General features: G+C 40.5%; 3 protein-coding genes across 4 annotated transcripts; 1 reads left to right on the forward strand and 2 right to left on the reverse strand.

The window, feature by feature from the left end:
- Positions 1–15: 15 nt before the first annotated feature.
- glipr1a (GLI pathogenesis-related 1a) lies at positions 16–3,539 on the reverse strand. The gene is made up of 6 exons (XM_054624547.1): positions 3,282–3,539; positions 1,889–2,137; positions 1,660–1,778; positions 1,041–1,126; positions 788–814; positions 16–594 (listed from the first exon to the last, which is right to left on the reverse strand). Exons 1-6 carry the CDS (start codon positions 3,450–3,452, stop codon positions 425–427), a joined length of 822 nt encoding a protein of 273 aa, XP_054480522.1. The 5' UTR covers positions 3,453–3,539; the 3' UTR covers positions 16–424.
- A 2,515-nt stretch (positions 3,540–6,054) lies between these two features.
- Positions 6,055–15,283, reverse strand: cmah (cytidine monophospho-N-acetylneuraminic acid hydroxylase). The gene is made up of 14 exons (XM_054625092.1): positions 15,078–15,283; positions 14,895–14,986; positions 14,536–14,645; positions 13,634–13,824; positions 12,666–12,746; positions 12,491–12,557; positions 12,227–12,308; positions 11,996–12,133; positions 11,408–11,543; positions 10,964–11,107; positions 10,045–10,219; positions 8,804–8,920; positions 6,948–7,063; positions 6,055–6,187 (listed from the first exon to the last, which is right to left on the reverse strand). The coding sequence occupies exons 1-14, from the start codon at positions 15,281–15,283 to the stop codon at positions 6,055–6,057; spliced, it is 1,788 nt and encodes a 595-aa protein (XP_054481067.1).
- A 3,412-nt stretch (positions 15,284–18,695) lies between these two features.
- On the forward strand, positions 18,696–25,464 carry ccdc107 (coiled-coil domain containing 107). Of its 2 annotated transcripts, none has more exons than XM_054624647.1 (6): positions 18,696–18,947; positions 21,186–21,397; positions 21,482–21,551; positions 21,694–21,784; positions 23,364–23,467; positions 24,504–25,464. In XM_054624647.1, the coding sequence occupies exons 1-6, from the start codon at positions 18,806–18,808 to the stop codon at positions 24,899–24,901; spliced, it is 1,017 nt and encodes a 338-aa protein (XP_054480622.1). In that variant the 5' UTR covers positions 18,696–18,805; the 3' UTR covers positions 24,902–25,464. The 2 variants fall into 2 exon arrangements, with proteins under 2 accessions (XP_054480622.1, XP_054480623.1); XM_054624648.1 differs by having other exon boundaries at positions 21,189–21,397.
- Positions 25,465–26,331: the final 867 nt, after the last annotated feature.

The raw sequence follows: 26,331 nt of genomic DNA on the forward strand, positions 1-26,331 counted from the left end.
CAGCTATTTGTCAACTCGCTCCGTCTGCTGTGCAGGTGGTGCAGAGTTGCTGTCTGTGAACAGGATTGGTGAAGAGCAGCGAGAGTGAACCGAATGTGAAAACGCAATGTAGATTTGAGGAAATCATATGTCTTATTTTGCTTGCATGAACAAACTGATTAGTGCAGCTTAAACCTAATGTAACTGTAGCTGCACACCGCTGCAGTAAAATAAGGAGCTCAGTGTTCACTTTAGTTTTCCCTCCCGAACCCGAGGTTCATTGGGTTGCTAATGTCCTGTTGGATGGCTTAAATCTGTGGCTAGCGGCTTGCTACGAAGAAGCTAGTGCGTAAATCGTATGCACTTTTTGATCGTTTATGTACAGCTCTGATGGGACTTGGCACTGGCGGAATAAATCCATGTCCTTCGGGTCCCCTCAGGTGGTCTATTCATAGCAGAAGATATCAGGATAAAAGTGGCGGACTGCATACGCCGCGATGAAGGTGAAGATGAGGGCAATGGGTCGGGCAACCAGAATAGTCTCATATTTGGAGCCAGGGGTAGCCGAGCCAGAGGTAGCCGGTGCAGGGTCCCAGTCTGGAGTCCAGTTGTAACCTGGAAACATAATTTGAGTGGTTTCAGTATTCATACTTGGAAACCGCTTCATGGAATGTGTTATGCACCTCTTCACTGACACCATGCTTGAAACAACTATCCTTTGATCAAAGTGTGGATATGTATTTTTAAAACCCAGTCGGAATGCATTTTGCTTTGAACTGTATTTTTGAGCATATGTACCGTCACTTACTTTTGGGTGAATCTCGTTCTTGGCTACCTGCAGAGACAACATGACAGAAAAGGTTTTGTTTTATGTCTCTGCTTCCTTAATTTTGTTATTAGCCAGTCACGAAATTATTGAATTGTAACAATCTCAGAAGTCACAAAAGCCAAGAAATAAAATGGGGTTTGGGTGGAAATAGGCAAATATTGGTGATCTGTGAGACTAAAATTTAAAAACAGGATATGAAGGATTTTTTTGCATTGCCAAAAAAAATACTCACGGCATAGATTATTCTCACAGGTGCCTTCACATCCAGAGCAGCCTGCCCCTCCATTATTATATGGTTGCCTTCCGTTCACATTACCCCTGCACAAGGAACCATCATCCAAGTTAAATTATTCTCAAATATTGTAGTTGGCAGATGATAAAGATAAGATGAAGATAAAGAGATTTTTATTGTCATTGTAGTGATGCAACGAAATTCCGTTTGGTAGCCCTCAGCCAGCCAGCAGCAGCGAAAAATGATGTTTGTTGATTCTGGGTTGATCTTTGCTCTGAACCAGCTGCACTCTTTTCTGATTGTTTTCGATGTCGGTTAATTATGAGGTGTGGCACAGTTGTGCATTGCATTGCAATACCGCTGCATTTTATTGGGGGCTGAACTTCAGGCTAACCACAACCTCAAACACCAGAAGAGAAATGTCAACACATGGGGCGTGTAAAGGACATTTGATGTCGCCGGATAAAAATACAAATTTAAAAAGGCGGGTGATCGTTTTCTTAAATGATCATCCGACATTTTGTTGAGCCATTAAACCTTGTTAGTGCCCCCTTAAATATACAATGTAAATCGTTTTCATCAACCCGTAGGTCTGTATTGGTGGACGTGTTCAACTCACGCTGTAGCATAGTTGCATACAAAAATGACACTCTCTCTGGAACCGAAGTTTGTTTTTTTGACACCTTTGGGGCACAGCTGGGCGGCACAACCGACCTTGTAGCTGTTTGCCCAGACAACCTGGAGACGAGAAAAGGGTTAAATTATGCAATGCAGACCAAACTGGAAACCTCATGAGCAGTTTCTCTTTGAATTTTGTCAGTGAATTTACGAAAAAATCATGCACACACCTGAGTGTAGTGGCCACAGACTTTTCTGCAGTCATTGGTGTTGTAGTTGTAGTCTTGTTTTTCATCCACCCAAAGTTTTATGGCCCCCAACACATTGAAAAGTGACGGTGGGTGTCCTACCCATATGTTTTCTCCCACAGAGGAGAAGGTAGGGTGCACGCGGCGGACATCTTTGAGGTAGGTGTTGTGTTCAAACACACAGTGCCTTGCCCACGCTCTTGCAGTAATGGCCAAGCCCTCGTCCCATGTCTGAATTAACAGAGAAAAATAATATGAAGCTACTGTCCTTGGTAATGACCCGCCATTTTAAATGACGCTTTTAAAGGCTTTGTTCAGCGAAAGCTAGCTTGCCAACAGATCCTCAAAATCCTGCATTGAATTAAATTCAATGTTTCCATACAGCTAATAGGCTAAGATGGTGTCCTCTATTTTAGAGTCTCTGGCTCTTCATTCCCGCTGCGTTTTCAAGATGTTTGCAATTAGTCAATGAGGCAAATTCATGTCAATGTTCACTAAAGTTGAACCTTGCCCCAAATATGTGTAATTTCCTTTACCTTCAAAGTATACGTACATCAGCATTTATTTCCTAGATAGTCCAGAGATCTCAAGCCGCTACTGTACTATTCTAAAACCAACAGGGCTGACAAAAGAGATCTTACTTAAAGGCATTTCTTTATTTTTTACTCAACCATTATTATTATTTGTTCTATGGGTCCCATGATCGGGAGATCCATGTAGTTTCATCTGAGTCAAACTTTGTTTGCTTCATGCTCCACTGAGCAACATCCATTGGAATTAAATGAGCGCCGCCTCCAACACTGTATCCGGTTCTCTTTATACATCACGGTGAAACAACACAGGGCCTCTGTAGTCCAAACCAAGATGGCAAACTTTTTTTTATTACTCCATGCAACCTTGAGAAATGCTGCACAGACAAGATCCACTTATTCCAATCTCACCTCTCACAATAAACATTAACAATGACATTTACACTGTGTAACTGTAATAGAGGGAACTCAAATTCACTCAGAGCATTTCCTTAGAAGGAAACTCAATCAAATATTTTACAGTATAGACTATATAACTACCTCTACCTCAGACAATCTAATCAGCATTTATTTCCTAGATGGTCCAGAGATCTCAAGCTGCTACTGTACTATTCTAAAACCAACAGGGCTGACAAAAGAGATCTTACTTAAAGGCATTTCTTTATTTTTTACTCGACCATTACATTTATATTACTTAAGAATTTTAAATCCTTTAACCATTAGATGCTCACAATATTTTGTCCGCCCGTTGCGGTGTTGGTAAGGTGGCTTTACTCCGGCTCCCCTGTCATTTGTCTATGATAGTGACAAAGATAGTGAGAAATCATAAAGGCCATCGTGCCTACCATGTACAGCATGTCACTTGCAGGTGGATTGACGGACGACCGCGCCATGTTGTGTTCCTTCACACATTCATCAATGAACTCCCCATCTGTGATTTCTGGCAGTGAGATTGAAAAATCCGCTGAGTCCAGGATAATCCAGGCCCAAAGTAACATCCGCACCGCGCTCCTCATTCTTCAAAGAATAAAAGCCCACAAGCGAAGGCACGGAAGCTGTAGTTTGTGAAATACACTTTACAGCTGTCAAACTGAAACAGGAAATTGCACTCTACAAGAGGAAGGAGATGCATGTTCTGCTTTTGGCAAGCAGTAAGAATATGTGCATCTCTGGCACTTCACACCATGTGCACAATGAAGTTGCTAAAGTGGGTGGAGTACGATGTATTAGGGTAGAATAATAGGTGAGAAACAGGGTTTAATATGTTATTCATGCCAGCAGTATACTTATAGGTTGTAAGCCAGTTTTACTTTATTGCTTGTGATTTGTTTGCAGTCTTTTATGGCAAACAAAGGTGCAGTTCTATCTTTTTGATTATTTTGCAGTTGTTGCTTCTTTGTTTGCTTGTTGCATTGCATTGTGGGACAAACGTGCACAACAGCACACTCAGAATCAAGCAATTTTTTTGTAGTAAGCATCCATTTCGATGTTTTTCTATGTGAGCATACTGTACATGCTTGAAACAGGATTGGAATTGGTGTTTAGTATTGAATAGCAAGTAGTTCTTACACTGTGGAAGTAACGCAGGTTTCTTCAGTCCAGCCGCACAACATGGCTTTATCACATGGTGCGGACAAATTCAAAACGTTCACTATAAGATAAGATAAGATAAGATAAGATAAGATAATCCTTTATTAGTCCCGCAGCGGGGAAATTTGCAGACTTACAACAGCATAGAGTAAAGTGCACACAAGAGACATAGTAGAAGAAGACAAGCTAAAAAAAATGAAAAAAATAAATAAAATAAGACAAGTATTATAAATAAGCAATAAAAAATAAAAAAAAATAGAAAAAACAACAATAACTGAAATATTATATTTACAGACAGAGAAAAAAACAACAACTATTTTAACTATTTTTAACTTTTTTAACTATTATTGCACAGTGTAATGTGTAATGTATTGCACAGGTTTTTATTGTCATGTTATTATTGTCATGTGGTCTGCTGGGAGCAGAGTTGGTTGTGCTATAGTGAACAACACAAGCATCCAGACAGCAACTTTTTTTTTTTTTTTTTTTAGGTGAATCGGCTTCCCAGCACAAAACCATAATAACCCTTATTTAAATCCTTATGTTCTCAAAGTTGGAGAATGCAGAGAGTTGTTCTCTTTTCTTCTTTCATGGGAATGAGCCAAAAATCGTGGCTGGACCGAGGGCTGGAAGGCGGGGTCAAAGGAAACGCCAGCGTGTTTGTTCTATGGGTCCCATGATCGGGACATCCATGTAGTTTCATCTGAGTCAAACTTTGTTTGCTTCATGCTCCACTGAGCAACATCCATTGAAATTTAATGAGCGCCGCCTCCAACACTGTATCCGGTCGAAGCCTTCCACACAAGTTAAATGAATAGTGAGAGAAAACCAGCAAAGAAGCTGTTGTTTATTTTTGCATATACCTCCGATTAGTTGTAGTTAAGTCATTTTAACATTTTTTTCTTTTTATTCAGTTCTTGCCTATTTGGATCATTGCACAATCTATTCATTTTGTACACAGCATACAAAGCAGGATTCATTTTCAGCATTCCCAACCCACAACTGCGACTAAGAGACTCAGTGGGAGTTATATATTTTATTACCTCAGTTGGTAAAACATTGTATATAGACATTATAGAATATAAGCAATGAAAAGAAAAAAGGAGGTGGTTAATAAGGCAATTTATTACTGAAACAACTGAATACAGTGATTGATGTTTGATTATGCATTATTAAAAAAACATATCCCACTTTAGATAAAACAAAACATACATTAAAAGACTGCATGCAGGAATATAAGACAAATATAATGTTAAGAAAAACATACCACATTTCCCTGTGTGTATTTGCAAGTCACATTTAAAAAACAAAATCCTTTTCTACCAGAGAGTGATAATTAATAATGGCTGTGAATTTAGTTTGACTAAACACTGATTTTGTTGATACTTAAACACAAGGCACACAAAGTGATCAAAATGTGTGTTTCGAAACATTAAAGGCAACTTAAGGTCGCTTCTTATGTATATATCTAATGGATCCAGTCCTGAGCAAAATATAAAATAAACAACTATCTTTTTTTGTGAGGTAACAAGATGTGAGGTGATTACGATATTATGTGTAAGAGTTTGGAACTATGTGAACATATGCTCTTCCCTGTGACACTTTAAAGCATCCCCATGTCATCTGATAGCCTTTAAAACACAGGGGACATTGTTGGGGCTCATCGTCTTCTTCATTAGTCACACGCTGGTCCTCAAATCCCCTGGGCCCTTCAGTGTCAGACCAAGGTGATAAAGTGACTAACTCACATTTCCATCTATGCCCTTGGTACATCCTCTTTGTTGTTGCAGGTCTTGTGAGACAGCTTGTATCTTATAGTGGGTTTGGAAATCTCTCCCACCCACCCCCCTTGTACCATGCCAGTGGTATAGCATTGTATATAGACATTATAGAATAAAAGCAATCAAAAGAAAAATTAAGTGGTAAATAAGGCAATTTCTTAAATTGATTGACAATTGATTATCTGACACTAGATAAAGCTAGACACAATTAAAAAATGCAGGTAACAATCAACACCACATCTGCCTTTCAAGACAATACACAGTTAGCTCCTTGGCTCCAAAGTGGTGCGTCAGGATCCTGGATGGAAGTCTCCTGCTGCAGGAACTGGTCCCAGTCTGGCCTGTGAACTGGTAGCTCCGTCTGGAAGTGGTTCCAGAACCTGGAGAACGACGAGACCGATTCAAGTTGATAACATTTTACATTAATCGGGCATCGCGATGAATCAATGAGACAGTAAACATAGTGCTCGTTGTGCTTCCATCTCATATATGTGTTCCATATTAGTTAACACTGATTTAGCCAAATCTCGTCAAATAAAAACCTGTATCATTAGTTTAACAAGGCTCAGAAGATGTCATGCTCATGATGTATATCAAAATATTTCAAAGGAAATGATGCAAAAAAACACGAGTGTGCTCCCGGTCGATAACTTATTGTCCAGGCAGTTGAAATACTGTAAGAAGTTGAAATGGCATCCAATATACAGTTAGTGAAAGAAGTTGAAAATGGAGTTAAAATGGAAGTTTAAAAGAAACAAGATTTAAGTTCAAAGTTCGTAATTTAGTTTGGAGTAATTATTTGAGTGATAGAGCTGAGTAAAGTTGAAGTTAAATGCTGAAAGGAGTTAAAGATTCCATCAAAGTTCAGCAATGAGAGAACTGAAATTGTGTTATAAATGGAGCTTAAAGTGTCAGCTAAGGAGAAAGTAGATGATTTCTCAAACAATAAGAAGATGAAAGCAGTGGAAGTGCCAGTTGAAGTGCAATCACCTTTGCATTGTCGGTTGAAGAGAAAGAGATGAAGGCAATTGAAATGTATACATTGTCTTACAACCCAACTCTGCACAAGCAAATGACTGGCATTGTTTCCTTTTTTTTTGTACTGAACCTTGTTTTTGATAAGAAATATAATGCATGTACTTGTGGTGGTAGACATCCGGGTCTCGGCTTATGCGATTCTGGAAGCCGATGTACAGATCATCCCAGAGAAGACCGTGCAGCACCACGTATCTCATCACCCCAATCCTGTTTTTAATCTTTAAGAAAAAAAAACAAGTAACTATTAGGGTTACTGTGCTGACAAATCAAGAAGCTTCTCATCTAACTCTTGGAAAGATAGGGAATAGGCATATTTCTAAAATTGTTCCTCATCATTTTTTATTTAAACATGGAGAAGACCTCTCTCCACAGCGCCGTGTCAGCTCTGGAGAAAGCTCTAGCTGTACCCACTGTCATTCTGCTGTAGGGAACAACAATGTCATGTTTGTAATTCTTTAAAGAAGCGGTGTGTAAGATTAAATGGAATCTAGTGGTGAGTTCAGTTGTGGCCTTTCAGATAGGAATAGGTATCATTAGGATTTACTAACTACTAGGAGCTCTTATCAATACTTGGTTCTATGTCATGACTAAATAATACCTTTCAAAATCATATATAGTTAACACATATAGAGTTTTTAAAAACAAATGAATCCATTACAGGATTAGAATTTATTTATAATTTAGATATAACTGAATATTGTTTCTCGATTAGCAACAGTAATATTCACAACAAAGTCACTACATAAAGTCATAAATATCTCACTGTAAACAAAATGTCAATAGAATAAATAACAATCCTGAGTGAAGTTTATAAATGATCATTAATGAGGAACAAAGACATCAGATAGTATCAGGCCATGTCCACATTAACCCGTTTTCACCTGTTTTCAAATAAAAACCTCATTCCTTTTGTCCTCTGTCCTCCTGTCGTTGTGGGTGGTGAGCTTGTGCAAACATAGAATATATATTGACTTTTTCTCGCAAATGATTTTTTTGCACTAACAGTGACGAGCGAAGTTGTCATCAACTCTAGTAATCTTCACTTCACCTGGTTCACTTCAGGCTCTACTACTTCACTTTCTGTATTTGTGTCTATGTGTGTGTGTAGTTGAACGGCTCAGCCCCGACAGATGGCGTGATAGAAAATGACACCAAAACATTTTTTTTAAAGTACTAATAAAAAAGCACCTGTAAAGCAGAGCTTATCAATACTCCAGTCTTTAAATTATGTAGCACTGGGACTCTGTTTAATACAAAGTTTTGGTACCCTTCCCTACCTTTAGGTTATGAAAAAACGCATTGTTTTTTTTTAATTGAAATGTAAAATCTAAGGGCCTGTGTCCAAATAGCGCTTTTTTCTGGTAGAAAAGCGCCCACAGGCCGCTGGGCAGGTTTCAACCCAGCATTTCTTTAAAAAAGCGCTCAGAGTTTCTTTGACAACAATATCTTGACAATATATATCACCACTCTAACCAACCTTGTATGATAAACTAGCATCGCCCTTTGCTTTGTATTATCTATTTAGGCTACTATCTTTTTGCAACAAATGGAGGATGTCTGCTACTTACTTTGTATGGCCCAGCTTGTCCAAGTTCAGTCTGACAGACGTAATGTTAGAGCAAGACGCATGATAATAAAAGCACCGATCTGCTCCCACAAATGGGCTTTTGGACTTTATTACGAGTATCTGCCCAAAATATAAAGTTCAGGATAGACAGACACGGACAAAATAAGCTCACAAAAAAGACGCTGGGTCCAGCCCCTTTTCTCTGGGCAGCCGCATACACTTTCACTGTTGCTCAGAAAAAGGCGCTTTGTAGACACAGACCCCAACGTAACATAACAAATTATAGATTGATTATAAGATCTTCCTCCTTCCCCAAGTATAGTCTAATACAATATTTGTAGCCCTATTATGCTGTTGCGTGTTGTTTGCATGGCGCTCTATTGATTCTCACCTCTATGTAGGAGTGCTCTCTGTCAGGTCTCTTTGGGGGGAACGACAGATCCAAAAAGTCCACCAAGTAGTCGCAGCCGTCAGCAAGGGGCGCAAAGTTGTCATCTGTCTCAATCATCTTGAATATACACGTTTATACGACATTTGCATTTTGTTTTATTATACGACATTTGCATTTCGTCAAACAGACATCAATTATGAAAAAGCAACAGAAAGAAAGTAAGAGAGAGTCAGCCAGTAGGACCAGTTTTTTAGTTCGTAATAAGTTCACTACCCACGGACTGGGGCTTTTGAAAGAAAGCATCAGAAAAACCACTCAGAGCTGGAAGACAAGAGGTGATGAGGAATCCGAGGCCGGGCGCCATCTTTTTAAATCTCAACGTAGCTTCATTTGACCTCCCCATTTGGTTTCATGTCCCCGCTAGCATGGCTCTGGGGATAGCAATGTTGGTCTGTTGGTCAGCCGGTCCACCACTTTGGTCCAGACTGAAATAGTTTAACAGCTATTAGATTTTAGATTTCTACAGATTGTGTAAACTCATATATGGTCCTAAGAGGATTAATCTTTATAACTTTTTGTAATCCCCAACTTTTCTTCTAGCACCACCAAGAGTTCAAAATTTAAATATGTCCCATATTTTATCTCCGAATACCAGCTGAACTTCTGACATTCCCATGAGTGACATCAGCCTTAGTCTTAATTTGCAATTGTGAGCATGCTAACATGCTGAACTAAAATGGAGAGCAGTGTAAACATTATATTAGCATATGTTAAGACAAGGACTTTGTATAGAAGTTGTTTTTTAAACCATTAAGAGTGACTCAGTTTTTCTCCAACCTCATTTTGAACACAATAAAACTTGTATCAAACCCAGAGGCCAGGGCTGCCAGATTTCCAATTTAGTTTGGTGTTAGATTTGGTATTGGTGAAGTTTAAGGTCAAGAGAAGGTTAGGAGAAAAAAATGAAGGAAGTAGAATGTGACAGGAAATAAGTTGAGAAAGGAGGGATGGCGAGCAAAAGTCACCGGCTGGAATTGACCTAGGGATGTTGCAGTTACAGCAGGCCAGGACTCTTTCACACCACAACTCTTAATTAGAACAAAGCACCAGAATCAAGTTAATTAAACCACATTATTATGCTACAGTGCTCAGGAAAGTTTTTGCTAAAGAAGAGCCAAAAAGTGTACCCGATAGATGCTTCAAAAGTTCAGAGAAGATTTTTTCTTGTCATGTTTATTTACCCGCACAACAAGGTTGTAGTTTTGGAAGCCTGCCCAAGTGTAGTAGAACTGGGTCCAGCTTTGATGTTTAAATATCTCACAGCTGATGGCGCTGTTCAGTTTATCCACATACAAGTCGAAATCCCAACTGTCCTTGTAGATTTTTGCGCTGGCTGGAGGATTGGTGATGGCCTCACTATGTTTGGTCGTGTATTAAAGGAAATATTCACATGAAAATAAGATGAAACGTATTCGTTTTCATTTGTGCCTTTTATAGGATCATTTCAATATGGCTGTTTTTTTGGTAGTTTGGCCGTCATTCCTATTGGTAATAATAACATTGTAGTCACCAAGTTAACTGACCCTTTGCTAAGCCCAGAACGCCTTAGTTACTGTTGCTAAGTCTGTCAAGCTTTCCGTTCTCCCATGCCACTCTTGCAGTTCATAGTGATAGCAGTGGAAATATTCCCACTAAAAATTCTAATTAATGTTTTAACAATGCATTGATTTCAGACAAAAGTGTCTAATTCTGACTTGACTTGACTTCAGGGAAGTAAAGAAGAGTTTGGTTATAATGTTAGTATATCCAAAATCCAGCTGCAAAAAGTGAACGGCAGTCAATGAGCCGAGGGCCTGTAATGGCCCGCTGCAGACAACATACTGGACTCAGTCCCCAGAAGCCTGAAACCAGGCCTTTATTCTAGTTTGTTAGTGCCAACATGTTCCAACATCTCAGACATAGAACGTTATTATACCAAGTAGAAATGATGGCCAAAACTAAACCAACTGTTTGAACACTGCACTCAGTCAGGACGTTTCTACAAGAAAATCACTTAACATATATGTCAGCATATATGTTCAGTGATTTTCTTGTAGAAATGTCCTGGCTGAGTACATTTACATTTACTACAGTACATTTGTTGCTTGAGGGGTTGTTAACCTGTTAGTGGGGTCTCTCAGAGCCAGGCCAAGGTCCAGCACAGCACCTGGCTTGGGGGTCCATGTCTTGATGTCCGGTGCAAACTTATTGATGAGCGCATTGAGGTCCTCGGGACTGTTCTTCACATTTGTTTCCCTTATGTATCTGTACACACAAACAGTTGAGACATAGACAAACAGAAAACTGTACAAGGAACCAAGAATACCACTTAGTTCCTGCTCAGCAGTTAGAATTACTATTTATTCATATTATAGTTTATTTACAGAGATAAGCTGCATATAAATTCTTGACCAAGTCTTATATGGCGCTAAATATACCTGCTGCATCAACTCTGACCCCATTGAAATATGAAGGCCATTCAAACAGATGTATCCTTGGCTGTAGTGCATTTATCATCCACTGTTATTGTACAGATCTTGGCCAACCCCTCTGTACAAACCCTACCTGTCTGATGGATGAGCCTCCACAAAAAAGCCAGCGAACGGGCAGTAGATTGCCGGCTGCAGGGACTTCACCAGCAGAGCTTTGTAGTTCAGCAGCTTCTTCCTTTCGTTCTTGATAAACCCTGCCTTCCAGGAATCTGGGCACAGACATAAAGATGATGGTGTTATCAACTGAATGTCAGCAGTGTGGTACATACTGACCTTGGGTATACTGCACTGATAATTAGTAATATTTGTTTTCTTTATATTTCAGTTTAGTTCAGTTCAGAGATAGTTATCTACAGCTTAACTTAAAAGACACCTTCCATTTTTTAACTTACATGGTTAATATGAACCTCTGAAGGTATAAACATGAAAACATGTAGTAACCAATATAGTAACCAATGTGTAGTCTATGGTGCATTCAGAATTGGCGTGATCACATTTTAGAAATCAAAAGCAACATAACATTTCTTATATATAAAGTGTTCAATGTCTATATTGCACCCTGACTTTAAGCAATGGAATTTTAAACCTGTCACAAAGATGTGTGTGTAAACTGAGGTTTAAACTCAAATTTTGTTGCGTTGAGCAGTGAAGTGAGCCTCACCACTGTATTTCCCGCCACTGAAGGTCATGGGGAATCCAGATGCACCCCCAGCGAAGTCGCTCATCATTAAGTCCACACTCTGTGGTAACCTGCCCCCATTTGGCCTGGTGCAGTCCACAGTGTTCAGGATCATGTGACCTGCAATCAACACACATTTTAACAATTCCATCACATGTATGTTTTAGTCCACAACTTGTAATTAATATATGAAAAGCACTGAAAAGCATGCACCTTTATAGTCAACAATGATGCAGGTGTCAATTTCAGGATGCACTCCATCCATCAGGATCATGAACCTCAGGTCTTTGTCAATCTGATGGAGACCAAGGGTCAGGGTAATGGAAATCACTATACTGTTATTAGTCACAAGAATAGAATAATTACAATGTTGACTGTAGCAGAGTAATTTCATTTCTATGTCCTTACAACAAAAAACATTCTATGAAAGAGTTATCCCCGTTGCCCTTTGACCAGTTGTGAGCAGCAATGACTAACATTTTTCCAGATACCAAAAGGAACAATGTTGATGTTGGTTAGCTTGACTTGGCTTTGCTCCAAATACCTGTTGCATCAAGAGAGAGACATGTGACATATTTTTATTTATTACAAAATTTAAAGAATATGTTTTACAATAATAATGGATTAAACCGAGCTCCATCACTTTACTAACCAAAAGACAGGTCTCGATGTGTCACCAACATAAATGGGGATATCTGGCCTCCGCTCTGACAAGACTTTCAGTGTGGGGTAGCTAAAAAATATGCAGGACAGGTCAATAAACATTGTTTTAAAAAAAGTCTGAATGTTGACGCCCTTTAAAGTTCAATTCAATTCCCTAACCTCTATCAAGGAAAACAAGCGTTAACTGATCGAGGCGCCATTCCACAAGGCAGCCCCCTCCCTCTGACATCCCTCCATACATTAATGCATGCGTATAGGACGGTGCATATGTGTATTTCGTGCACAAAGCCACATGGTTTTCACCTGACCAAAACAAAGAGTAATTTGCATCCACAGACCACAACCTCTTGAAAGGCAAGCTCAATCTTTATTGCAGAAACAATGAGGAGAAGCTCCAGATATAACATCAGACTACTCCAGGACAGAACTGACAGAACAGACAGAACAGTAGACAGACCAATCACAGACATGAATGGAAATGTGCTCAATGTCAAGGATGCCCAGCTGAAGAGGTGGGCTGAACACTTCTGGGAGCTCCAGAACCAGCAGAACCTACAGACCTACAGCCAGCAGCACAACCCCTCTATGAGCACAAACACGCCAAGCACAGTGGAAATCAAACACAGAAGAACGGAAAGCTCCCAGACCAGACGGCATTCAACCAGTAGCCTTGAAAGCCGACACACAAAGATCAACAGAGATGCTTTACACTTTATTTGGGCAAAACAGTGAATAAGTGACAATATCAGAAGACTGGGAAAAAGGTCACCTTAAAACATTCCCCAAGGAAATATGCCGAATTACAAAAGACTGTATTTTCAACACAAACGGAACAGGAGGAGGTTATTATACTTACTCCCTCACACAGTTCTCTTGGTAAATGTCAGTAATCTATGAGGTTGCAGACGACACAGACAATGTGTCGGCTTTGAAGGGGAAATGACAGACAAAGTTTACCTGAGGTGGTCAGAGTGCATATGGCTGATGTAGATGAGATCTGCTGAACACAGTCTGTCCAGGGAGTCTGCTGGAGGCTCATGTAGAAGCCACCAGCCTCTGGCAAATGCAGGACCCTTCAGCCACGGATCGCACATGAACCGCCTCTGTCCCAGCTTCAGCTCCATGCAGGCGTGGGTCAAGTACGTCACCTGGGTGGGAAGTTCACAATTCTGTGTCAAAATGGACGAGTCTGACAACCGTAATACACTGAATAGAGGTGGCTACGGCCCAAGTGAGGATACATAAAATGATGACCTCAGATGTGACTTCTGAGGATAATTCATAGGAAATATTTATCAGGCAGGAGTGTTTGTCTTTTTACAATATGTAAAATATTTATTACATTTTATTTGTCATATCAATATTGTGTTGTAACTATGCAATACAGATATATATACCTTTTATTTAAGTAAATAAGGTTACAAATCAATGTTCATTTTCAGGATCATATTGGTATTTTGGGTTTCTACTAAAAACATGTTTACATGCATTAATGTTCATATTGTCAGTCTGAATATACCTGTATTCACCCTCTGTCTGACACTTGAGTGGGGTTATTGAATACTCTGAAGACTTATACAGTGTTATTCCGACCTACAGAGAATTATTGTAAGACACTTAGTATCTGTTTGTGACCAAGTATTTATGACTTGATCTGTGAAAACAGGTTTGACCTGTTCCTAGATACTATACACTTGTTTATATGTATACATGTATGTATATAAATATTTATATATACATATTATGTTTATATCCATGATGGCGTTGTTGTAGTGTAAAGTTGAGTCTGATAAAGAGCACTTGTGCTCAGTGTGCATTGCAGAGTGCGTTCTAGATTGTGTGAGCAGCATGATACATACTTTCACTTCACCTTCCTGGAGCTCCACAGGCTCTCGAGGCTCAGCCAGCCAGGGGTCAACGGGGCTCTCCTCGACCAACTGAAGCCCCCCATCATCCAAAAGCTCTACCTCTGTAAGTGACATATCATATATACTCATGCTCTGGATATGCAGCAGTCAGTTTCTGCTTTCTCCTGTCAAGTTTATTTTATTTTGGCTCAAACCTCCAATTTTTCTGGAGCTGTGCATACTCAAATGTTACTGAATAAATCAAGCATTCACAGATTTTCAGGAAAAGAGCAGGGAGAGCATGATCTACGTGTTATCTGCATACTAAGAGTAAGGGTACTTGGGTTGTCTCCTACCTCACTCAAACTTACCGAGCTCGTCCTGCAGGAAGCTGTCTGGGGGATTCACATATTTCATTGATGACACGTTTAACTTCCAGTTGTGCTTAGTGCATATAACAGTCCTGTGTGAACAGATCAGCCGCTCAGTACGGAAAAGTTCCACTGATACATCATATTCCCCGCTGTGTGCTAATTCTGCCAGAACCATCTCACCTGCCGTCCAGGTCTTCGATGTCTTTGATGAACAGGCCCCCTTGGTGTTTGCATTGGTTCTTGCATGCCTTAAGGCCATTGTCGCTCTTGAATATGATGTAACATTTACCGTCCTCTGGGTTTTTCTTGAAGTTGACTCCCTCTTTGAGTGAGCAGACTGTTTCAGCATCCAGAGCCAGCGCCACCTTTGCTCTTTGAGAAGTCATTTCCCCTAAACATTAGACACACGTTTTGCAAAATTTTCAAAATGAATTTTCAAAAAACACAAGGGAGTTCGGGAGCCCTTTGAACAGTGTGTGACAGATTTCAACAAGACGACCTTTTGTACCGAGGTGTTTATGCGGGACACCCTGGCAGCTGTACAGCTCCTTCAGCCACCGGCTGCTTCACCCCCGGTGTGTGAAGGAGAGGTACCGCAGGTCCTTCCTTCCTGCTGCTGTCTGGCTGCACAACCAGCTCTGCTCCCAGCAGACCACATGACACATGACAATAATAATACAATAATTCTAACGTTTGGAAGCAACTTAGCCATATGACAAACCCCGCACCATCTCGGTGGGAGAATAAGATACACTCCTGAGCCACATACCCAAACGTGTGATGTCAGGCAACTATAGCCAGCTGAATTTGGAATCATTACAGTAGGATTTGTGGCTAAGGGAGTGTTTTCCGTAGTTTGTTTGCAGGAACCGGTCACACCTAAGTTAAGGGAGTGGACTGAAACATACCTCTGGAGTATAGGAATGTGGTATGGGTAGATTAATCAATGGTGAACTCAACGGCACTTTGTGTTTCAGCAAGATTTCTGCTCATGTTCCAAACTTTATTCACATTCAAAATGATGACACGACGGGACTTGTGTGGAAAGAAAAATGCAACCGGTTCAACGACATGCACCACTGAAGCAAAACCAGCAATACACATGTCAAAGTTTCACTCACCAATGACGTTCACTTGAAGACAAAGTCCACCTTCCTGTCTTTTTGGATGAATTGTTCAATAATCCTGTCATAAAGCTGATCCTTTTCTTTAAACAATATTTGATTCCGACTTGATCTCGGCTCTTGTCCACTTTCGAGGCGAGGCGAACCGAACATCACCTCCACCTGCCACCTCCACCTGCGACCACACCCTGTGACGTTTACATATGCTAATGAGGCGTTGTCTCATGGTAACAGTTGCTGACTCTGGGAGAACTAGTTAAATACACCTTAACGTGTGTTTTGGATGTTTTCTTTGCGTTTATCTGAAAGAAGCCAAAATGAATCAGTGCATGAAAGACGATTTTTTTTTCCGCTTTAAACAAAAGACTATACAATAATATAATCTTGCCAATAGCCACTGTGCATTATGACAGCGTTTACTTTTCATACTAATGAACATACTAATACTTAACCCTGGTACTTTCAGGGTAATTACTGAAATTCTGGGTGCAGGACTTTCACTTAAGCAGGCTGATCAATTTCGCTGCCAACTAAAGCACAAACCTGGAACAATAAATGCATATGTATTTATGTTAAAGCGACCTGAGTTAGAAAAAGAGACAGAATAACAGTTAGAAATCACCACCAAGAAGATGCGTCTTTATCTCAAGAGGACTTCTAATGTGTAATGCAGTTCTTTTTTTAGATAAATCATTTATTGATATTATTTATTTGTAATATGTAACAAGAAGTCACACATCCACTTACACTATGGTATTGTTTTTTTGAAAGGTGAAGGGATGAAATCGGTTCATCAGCAGGTGCACAGACATGCCAAAGCCTACATAGGAGCAAGACACACAGACTTTAGGATTGTTTAGCTTCTTTTGTTGTTGTCTTGGGTATCTTTGTAGTCGCTACACATCTCTCTGTTGTTGTATGTCTCTTTATGGTCATTTTGCATCTCTTTTTAGTTGCTTTTTGCGTCTTTGTACTCATTTTTGTGTCTGTTTTTGGTCCCTTTTTATAGTCCATGTGTGTGTGTGTCCATTTGGTCTTGTATCTCTGAAGCCAGCAGGGGGCAGTCGCGGTATTTCCTAGATATGCTACAACCAGAGAAGACGTCAAAGGAGTAGTACCGGAAATTTCGGTACGTCTCATTCAAAATAAAAGCCCAAAAGTCTTCATTCTCTAAAATTGGTGAATAATATGTTATGTATCTAATCATCGCACTCATTAAAAAACTAGTTGAGTATATGATCAATTGATAATGCCATTAGATGTTTATTTTTGGACTCTAAGGTTATCGGTTACAAAGTAAGAGCAACATATAAGTGGGCTATAGGCAAATTAGATACTGTGTGAAGGTACAGTTGTGTCAAATTAGCCAGTACAGGCTTTTTTTCTCAGCACAGTCACGTAAGAAAAAAGTGCAGTCCCTATAATTCAGCAGTACTGAACTAAAGTGACATTTAGAGTAAAGAGCAGACATCCCAGCTCTTCCAATGCTGACTTGTATTGTGTATAATTCCACAATGTATAGCTCCACAAACCAGGGACGCAGAGCCTACAGGAATACTTCAACACACATACCCGCCACACCTAGCAGGGCATTAAGGCATCTCATTCTAGCGTGTGAACATCTGGCCCATTACTCCCAGAACATGTTTTCTCACGCTGCTTACACACCACTGGTTGCCTGACAACCTGGCAGTGAGGGACATCCCAGAAGTCCATGCTCCCAGTCTACAACTGCATTGTTTGTGCTCTCATGCCATCTGGAAAGGGGCGGCTGTGGTGTAGTGGAGAGCAAGGTAGTTCTCCAATCAGAAGGTCGGTGGTTCGATACCCGGCTTCAGCAGTCGATGTGTCCTTGGGCAAGACACTTAACCCCAAGTTGCTCCTGAAGGCTTGCCATCGGTGTGGACTGGATGTTGCATGAATGTTAGTTAGAGTCTGATGGTGGCACCTTGCATGGTAGCCTGTCATCAGTGTGTGAATGGGTGAATGATATGAATGATATGTAATATACTACTGACTGTAAGTCGCTTTGGATAAAAGCGTCTGCTAAATGACTGTAATGTAATGTAATGTAATGAAAGCAATACAGAGTACAAGATTTAAAACAAGCTCTCACAGTCCTTGCACATCCATTGCTCCCTACAAATGTCATAATTCAATTAAAACACACTGCCTTCATAATTATTTATTGTATTATTACATTACATTACATTACAGTCATTTAGCAGACGCTTTTATCCAAAGCGACTTACAGGAAGTGTATTCAACATAGGTATTCAAGAGAACTACTAGTCACCAGAAGTCATAAGTGCATCTCCTTTCTTAAACAAGCATCTTAAAGCATAAACCAGAGCAAAAGTATAGTGCAGAGGCAAATTACTACGAAAACAATAATTGCAACAGACTAATACGAATATAATAAGTGCTACAAACTACTACGAATAGGATAAGTGCAGTAAACAAATACAAATTCAATAAGTGCAGCGAACTGATACGAATACAGTAAGTGCAGCAACTAATACGAGTGCATTTTGTATTATTGTATAATAGAGTTTGAAATGATCATTAGCTTGGTTAATAAACTGCTTTAAAAAAAAAAAACAGGCAATTGTCTAGTTTTTCACTTTTATTCTGAAAACGCCCTTCCCGGAAGTCCAGGTTCTGTTATTGCAGGGACTCGGAGCACAGCTGTTCAGCCCACATTTAGCTCTCAGATATCACATAGTTGCACTGTGTGTTAGCCTGGCTGCTCTCCCGTCTCTTTAGCTCCCTCTTTCTTGGAGGATGGTTTTGTCAACATCACAACAAGTCGCCCTGGCGTTCACGGCCGTGCTCCTCACGTTCGTCGTGCTGCCCAGGATGTTCGGCGTCGGCGGCGGGACCGGGGCGAAGGAAACCAGATTTGACCCCCGTTACACCAAAAAAGGTAGGGTCCCTACATGTGTCCCTTTTGACTTGAGCGCACAATTCTCTCTAATTTGCACCAGCTATCGCGATGACTGACAAGTTCAGATCACGTTAGGAGACTACATGCACAGTTTATGGGTTGTTGTGATCCTGCACTGATGTTCTGCGCCATTAAAGTCCATCTATTAAAGGAACAATGCAACGAAAAACAGTTAGACAGTAAAGTCAGTGTCTTCAAATCTGTAAATAAGCACTGATTTAATCTAACAAGAAGTTATAGAGTGCATCTATATTTATTCATTATTTTTATTTACCTCTATACGTTGTATCCCACACTTGGATTATCAGAGAGAGAGAGACAAATTCAGAGTAAAGGAATATCCTATCTGGCATGGGTTTCTTCCTTGCTGCCAGGTGTGGGCTGTCAGCTGTGGGTCATCTGTTGCATGATGTCAAATTTTCAGGGACACGATGGATGTCAAAGGGGACAAACTCAAGTGTACTGGGTTGTTTGGGTCCCAAGGAAACCATTGCAGTTAGCTGTGTTGGGCATTAGATGTTCTGGATCACACTTTCAAGGAGTAGAAGTTACATTTAAATAATTTTTCTTTTCGTAAACCACCTTGACCATAAAAGTAACATAAAAAAGTTATGCATGTCATGTTGCACAAGGGGAATTATTAGTTCCCCTCCAAATTAGCTCAGCTGTCCCATTTTTGATTTACAAATTTGTTGAGTAAATGTAAAAGTAAAATCACAATATTTTTCCTAGATTAAGACATATATGGTATCACATATTAATCTGGCGGAACCATTTACAAGCTGTGAAAAGCTGATGGAAAATGCAGAAATGCTCTGAGGTGCTGACGGAGAAATGCAGTGGCAGGTGATCATTCTTTGTTGGTTCATCACCTTTTCACCTTACACAATCCATCAATTGTTAACATAAAATATTGATTGAAGTAGTGTAATAATCTATATACCTCTCTGCTTGGAGGTCACTGGGATCATTTAACTGAATGAAAGAAGTAGAGATCTAATCATTATGGGTCCTATGGTATAAATATTTGTGTTAAAAGATGCTTTTTTCACTGTAACATTTTGGTCGCCTAAAAATGTCTTATTCAGCGTTTGTGGTACTTAGCTTCACCCTCTTGTGTGTCTTCTGGTTACAAGATACTGACGGCCTAAATGCCGCACTCGATGCCTCAATACCACGGTGCATAAACCAATGGGTGACGTCACAGTGTCTATGTCCGCTTCTTATATACAGGCTATGGGACTCACTCATAGAAAAACAGCTCCATAGATCTACTACATGTTTAAGACTTCACAGGGAACCTTTCAATTCTTCATTTTCTATTACTAATTGTGTCGAGACTATTATGAAAAAATGAATTCCAGATGACTTTAAAACATTGGTCACTTTCACACTAATTGTTTCTTCAGTTAAGAAGAAGAGTATTTTATCAAACTTCTAATACTGCCATTTCCTAAAAGGGATGTTCCTGATTGGTGTTACATAAAGTCATGGTAACTCAGATTTATTTAAACCTCCTTTTAGGGAAGAGAATTTCCTGAAAACACGCCTGACTTCCTGAAGTAAGCCTGGTTTAATTGTTGGTGCTGCTCACTCAGTACATATGCACTTCACCGTTTACAGGCAATCCAGAATGCTGCAGCTAGACTACTGACTAGGACAAATAGACGGTCTCACATCACCCCCATTCTCAAATCTCTCCACTGGCTCCCTGTTGAATATAGGATACACTTTAAAATTCTCACCATCACTTACAGATCACCACACGGTCAGACTCCATCATATGTAGCAGAACCCCCATTTATCAGCCTGCACTCTCCGGTCAAACGACTTTAATTTGCTTTGTGTCCCACGCACTCACCTTAGGACCTGTGGCCTTTGAGGCAGTGGCTCTAAAATGATTGAACGCTCTGCCAGCACAGTTACGGTTAGCTGAATCGGTTATTTCTTTCAAATGCCAGATTAAGACATACCTATTTAGAAAGGCCTTTTTTATAAAATTCATGCTACAGGTCTGCTTTAAACTAATGTTTTTATCGTTCATTGACTGTCTTTTGTACCTTCTTAACACGCTTTCATGTTTTATGTCTTATTTTTATTGATTTGTTTTCTTGCTTGTCGGAAATTCCGCTGCTGTTAAGCACTTTGTGACTTCTTTCTGTGAAAAGCGCTTTATAAATATATATATATTTTTCTTACTTGTTGTATATGTCACAGCAGGTCCAGGAGCAGTGAGGGGTCAGCCCGTCAACTCGAACGGCCCCGGTTCTTCTCAGACCGACGAAAACATGCAGCAGATGAAGAAGCTGATGGAGCAAGAGATGAAGACTGACAAGTACAAGTCCAACAGCAACAAGGGCTATGTGTTCACGCTGATGCCCCTCTATGCCATCGGAGTCGGAGTCTTTGCCGCCTACAAGTTTTTGAAGGTAAAGTAAAAGACGCATAAATTGAGATAAGTTACAACTTTGAAAGGGCAAAATGCATATCGCATGGTTCTTTTTGACTCTCAGATCAAGTCTGCAGACGACCAGGCACAAAAGGACAAATTTGCAAAGGGAGCCAAAAAGTCCGTGGAGGCAGGTGTGTATCGCGTGTGTGGTGGGACTTCTGTTTGCATGTGTGTTTCCTCTTTTGGTCAAAGGTATATTTATTTAACGTGAGTAATTCAAATATGGGGTTTCTACTCTTGTGTGTGTGTGTGTTTGTTTATATTTGCATGCAGAGAACCAATTGAACGAGCTGGAACAAAGGCTAGCGCAGACTGAGAGGATGCTCAACTCCATCCTCACGCAGCTGGACCCTCTCACTAACTGGTAAGTGATGATTGGTGTCAGTTTTCATACACTTTGGTCTCCATCACTTAGCTGCGGTTCTGAAACACGATCCCCGCTTTACTTTCCCTTTTCTTTTAGCAGGCATGTAGTATAAAGAAGGTCACTGGCTTGATTCAGAAATACTTTGTTCTCCTGTTTTCAGTGTTCGCGGTCTGTCTTGAGGCCTTGATCATACAGAGCGCGCTTCACAAGTGGAAAGTGTTTTTAGCAGTTTTCAACTTTTTGGGTTGATATTGCTAGGCAACCATCGGACGGGTACTAACGTTAGCTTAACACAAACCACGAACTGGACGCTACTTGATAGTGTATAGGACATTAAAGAAATGAAAACGACATCCCCCTTAATCACAAGTACCACACTAATTCACCTCCCGCTGTCTGTCTGTTCAGCTCATGGTAACTAAGTTTGTTACATTTACATTACATTACATTACAGTCATTTAGCAGACGCTTTTATCCAAAGCGACTTACAGGAAGTGTATTCAACATAGGTATTCAAGAGAACTACTAGTCACCAGAAGTCATAAGTGCATCTCCTTTCTTAAACAAGCATCTTAAAGCATAAACCAGAGCAAAAGTATAGTGCAGAGGCAAATTACTACGAAAACAATAATTGCAACAGACTAATCCGAATATAGTAAGTGCTACAAACTACTACGAATAGGATAAGTGCAGTAAACAAATACAAATTCAATAAGTGCAGCGAACTGATACGAATACAGTAAGTGCAGCAACTAATACGAGTGCAATAAGTGCTACGAGGAAGGCTCAGGGTAGTACTTCTTGTTAAGTCAGAAAGCTCCGGATGTCCAGCAAAGGTCCCAACAATCAGAAAAAACGTGAGGGACGTCTGGCGATTGTGGCTTTTCTGCGTATATCCAGAATGTCTATCTGATTCAGCATAAAACAAAGGGGAAATGGATAAAGATAGAAGCTGAAGCTACAGATCACAGTGTAAAAGTGAACCACCACATTACACTGTTCCTGTAAAGCCAGGTAGGTCTTTATTCACTGTTAAAATCATTCAAAACAAATGCAGCATTTGTTTAGACTCAGTATACCTTAATTAGCTAGCCAGCATAGAAGCCTCCAACCTCTCCAGGTAACCAGTATCACTGAGTCACAACATTAAACCAGGACGAGTACCAAATCCACTAAACCAGCCTGAAAATGAAGAACATCTGAAACTGTTGCATTGGGGTCTATGGAGCAGGAAGGAGAGTTGTCGGACCCTGGTCAGAGCTGACTGATGCTGCTCTATGATTGTGCCAGTCTGTGTTCGAGAGCCAGGACTTAACAAAGGGTCAATTTGGGATCAGTGTGTTGCCCAAGCACACTGGGACAGGGATTGAAAATCGATCGACCTTCTCTACTGCCACCCCGTAAAAAGCATCACTACACGAACCACCCAATGAACCTGTTAAAGTAACCAGGCCACTGACACTAACGGATAGTTATTACAGTCTCTTTTCTCCTCTACCTAAAAGACAGTGTGTGACCATACGCTCAGAGCAGCTCCTCTGAGATCAAAGTGTTTTCTCTCTTTTTTTCTCTTCAGTGTGAAGTCGGTGGCCCAGGACCAAAAGAACGAGATCATGTCTCAACTGCAGACCATCCGGCACCTGATGAAGAAGAGAGGAATGGACTGTCCACCCCTGAACGGTGGGCTGACCGACACTCTCTGACTGTTTTTCTCAGAAATTACTATTCACACTGTTGGTTTGCTCAGTAATCACAAACCTCTAATGTTAGCATGCGTACACGCAGCATGCTAGACCGGAAACGGCATTTCCCCAGGCTCGATAATAAGATTTTGAAAATCCAGCCATGCTTTCATGCTGCGCTCACGGGATGTGTTGGCATGTTTGGTTGCGACAAACCACAATTTGAAATTCAAATCGAGCAGCCACATTGAGACACATGGCTTAAAAAATGTTTTTTGCATCAATTTTACTCTCATGAATGTGTTTGCAATCTAATGTACACAAGGATCAGAACACAACCTAAGATTTCTGTCTATTCCTGTGGACAAACTATGGGATGGTAACACTGTTTTAAATTACTGCCACCACATCTTAGATGGGAGGATGTTTAGAAGTGTGGTTGTATGAGGTACTTCTCCATATTCAGTGTATTACTACAGCAGATGTTTGGAGAACCAGCACGGGAGCAAAGCAATGTACCGCTGTGGACTATTTTAGACATTTAAAAAAATCTATATCAATTTAGGGGTTTGCTATATTTCGATTTTTTTTACCTCAAAAACAGTTATTTTACCTTTCATATCGTGTCACTTTGGTGTTTAAAGGGTTAGTTCTGATTCACCAAAGTCACATAATGACAAAAAAACCAACTCCGATGTATGCAGCAGTAGACCAGCAACTCTCTGTGATGTAGAATTACTTTTTTATTCAAATGGAGTCTGTTGGCTTTGAACAAAGCATAGATGGCGGTTTCCGTTCCCCTTCAGATGTCTGACAGAAAGTGAATATATCCTAAATATAACATAAACTTAAACTTGTACAGATTTGTTAAGGTGTCTAAAATAAGTTCACAGCAGTACATTGCTTTGCTCCTGTTCTGGTACTTCTGTCTGTTTTATCTAAACTCCAAGTAGTACCTTCTCCATTGTCAGTAACTTTCCCTTTTAATTTGTTTGTTTCTACTGTATCTTCACTTTACAACGCTCGTCTTTCAGAGGCATCCTGCGAGCGTAACCTGGACGACCTCATCGAGTCGCTCGGGGCAGGCGACGCCTCGGCAGCGGAAGCTTCTCTGGCGGACGAGCAGACCTCTCGGGGTACAGCAGAGGCTGAAAAAGTCTATCAGAAGCGCATGGAAGCTGAAGATGAAGCCGCAGCAGAAGGTGAAGAGATGAAGGAGCTCACACCAGAAGAGGCAGTGGCAGAGCGGAATGTAGAGGAAGAGGAGGAGGACGATAAAGAAGAAGAAGAAGAGGAGGAGGAGGAGGAGGAGGAAGGATTGGAGGACTCTGAGCTCATGCCCTCACTAGAGGGCTTGTATGACACAAACATTGAGGAGGTTGGAGCAAAGCAGCCAGCGTCCGGCCTCAGGCGACGCAACAGGCCTGACTGAACTCACTGCGGGACTTCTGCACTGTACAGAGATGTGGCAGATTACTATTAATATTTATTACCTGGAAGGCTTTCATCCCCAAAAATCTGTCTGCATAATCAACAAAAACATATATTGCATTATAACCTCAATAGGAAAGCTCGCCAACAGCTAACACATAGAGCTCTATTTTCATGTCGCAATCCCAAGGACCAGCACAAACATGTGTGTGTTACACGTGTTACACATCATGCCAAAATCTCCCACTGAGTGCCATTAGTGATGGGTTTGTTGAAGCACTGAGGTGCCACATTTCCACCGCCTGGTACGGCAACAGCTCCACTCAACTCCACTAGCTCTTTTTTAGTTTTCAAAAGATGTGGATAGTACCTGGTACTGTTTTTTCTTGGTGCTACGTTGGTCGAGGTTCCAAGCGAGCCGAGGCAATACTAAAAGTAATGAGAACACTGCAGACCACTTGTTGGTGAGAGAGAATCGTCAGGGGACATCCTGCACAAACCCGCCATTTTTAAATTGCTCAGCTACCATTACTGGTGACCGCAATTATTAAAAAAAAGAAAGAAGAGTAACTTCATCCACATTTTTTAAATTTGAAGCCCACCAAACTCTACTACACTACGAGGTACAACAAAGAAAGTGCACACCTCTGTGTGGTTACCATTGAAAGGATTCAGCAATTGATGTGTTGAAAATGATGTTGTGCGATATGTCGCTACGGTGATCAGCTGAGAATCCCTCCCACTGTACTATGTGCAGTGGAAAACCTAATAAAGAAAATGGTGCCAGAATATTGTTAAGTCAATATTTACCCCATCTCAACAGCTAACGCATCACTAATCCTCTTCACCATTCAGTGAGCTGTATTTGTCATGGTTCCCACTGCAATTATTCAGATTGTTCCTTTTAATATGTCCCTCATCCTCATAATAATGCGGTGCAGCCCACACATAACTTGATATCAGCAGTGATGGATGCGTGAGGCGTAAAACTTCTCATATTACCCTAACACGAAAACGTGCACATGGTCTGACTTATGCATGACTGTGCAACATATTCTCATCACACTTATAAATAGCAGTTTTGTGCGTACATATTGTTTTTTCCTCAGACCTCAGTTCCTCAGACAAACCACATAATAGTCAGGATCGGTACAAATCCCAACATCGGATAGTGCTACATGTTATAGTCTTTGTGCTGACATGAAAATAGAGCCCATATTGCCTTTGCTTTCCTGTCGCCAGTCATCGTTTCTAACACTATCACCTTTTTAAACTTGCCTGATTTTGGAAAGACTACATGTTTTTTTTTTTTACCAGCTCTGTCATTGGTTTGCACCTGCTTGAATGCCGAAAGTGTGTAATCTACATGAAAAGAGTTGGTGGTCGATGCCGCCAATGGTTTTTTTTTCTCTTACCAAAACATTTCCCATG

This window comes from Anoplopoma fimbria, chromosome 23, assembly GCF_027596085.1.
Source record: "Anoplopoma fimbria isolate UVic2021 breed Golden Eagle Sablefish chromosome 23, Afim_UVic_2022, whole genome shotgun sequence".
Lineage (NCBI taxonomy): Eukaryota > Metazoa > Chordata > Actinopteri > Perciformes > Anoplopomatidae > Anoplopoma > Anoplopoma fimbria.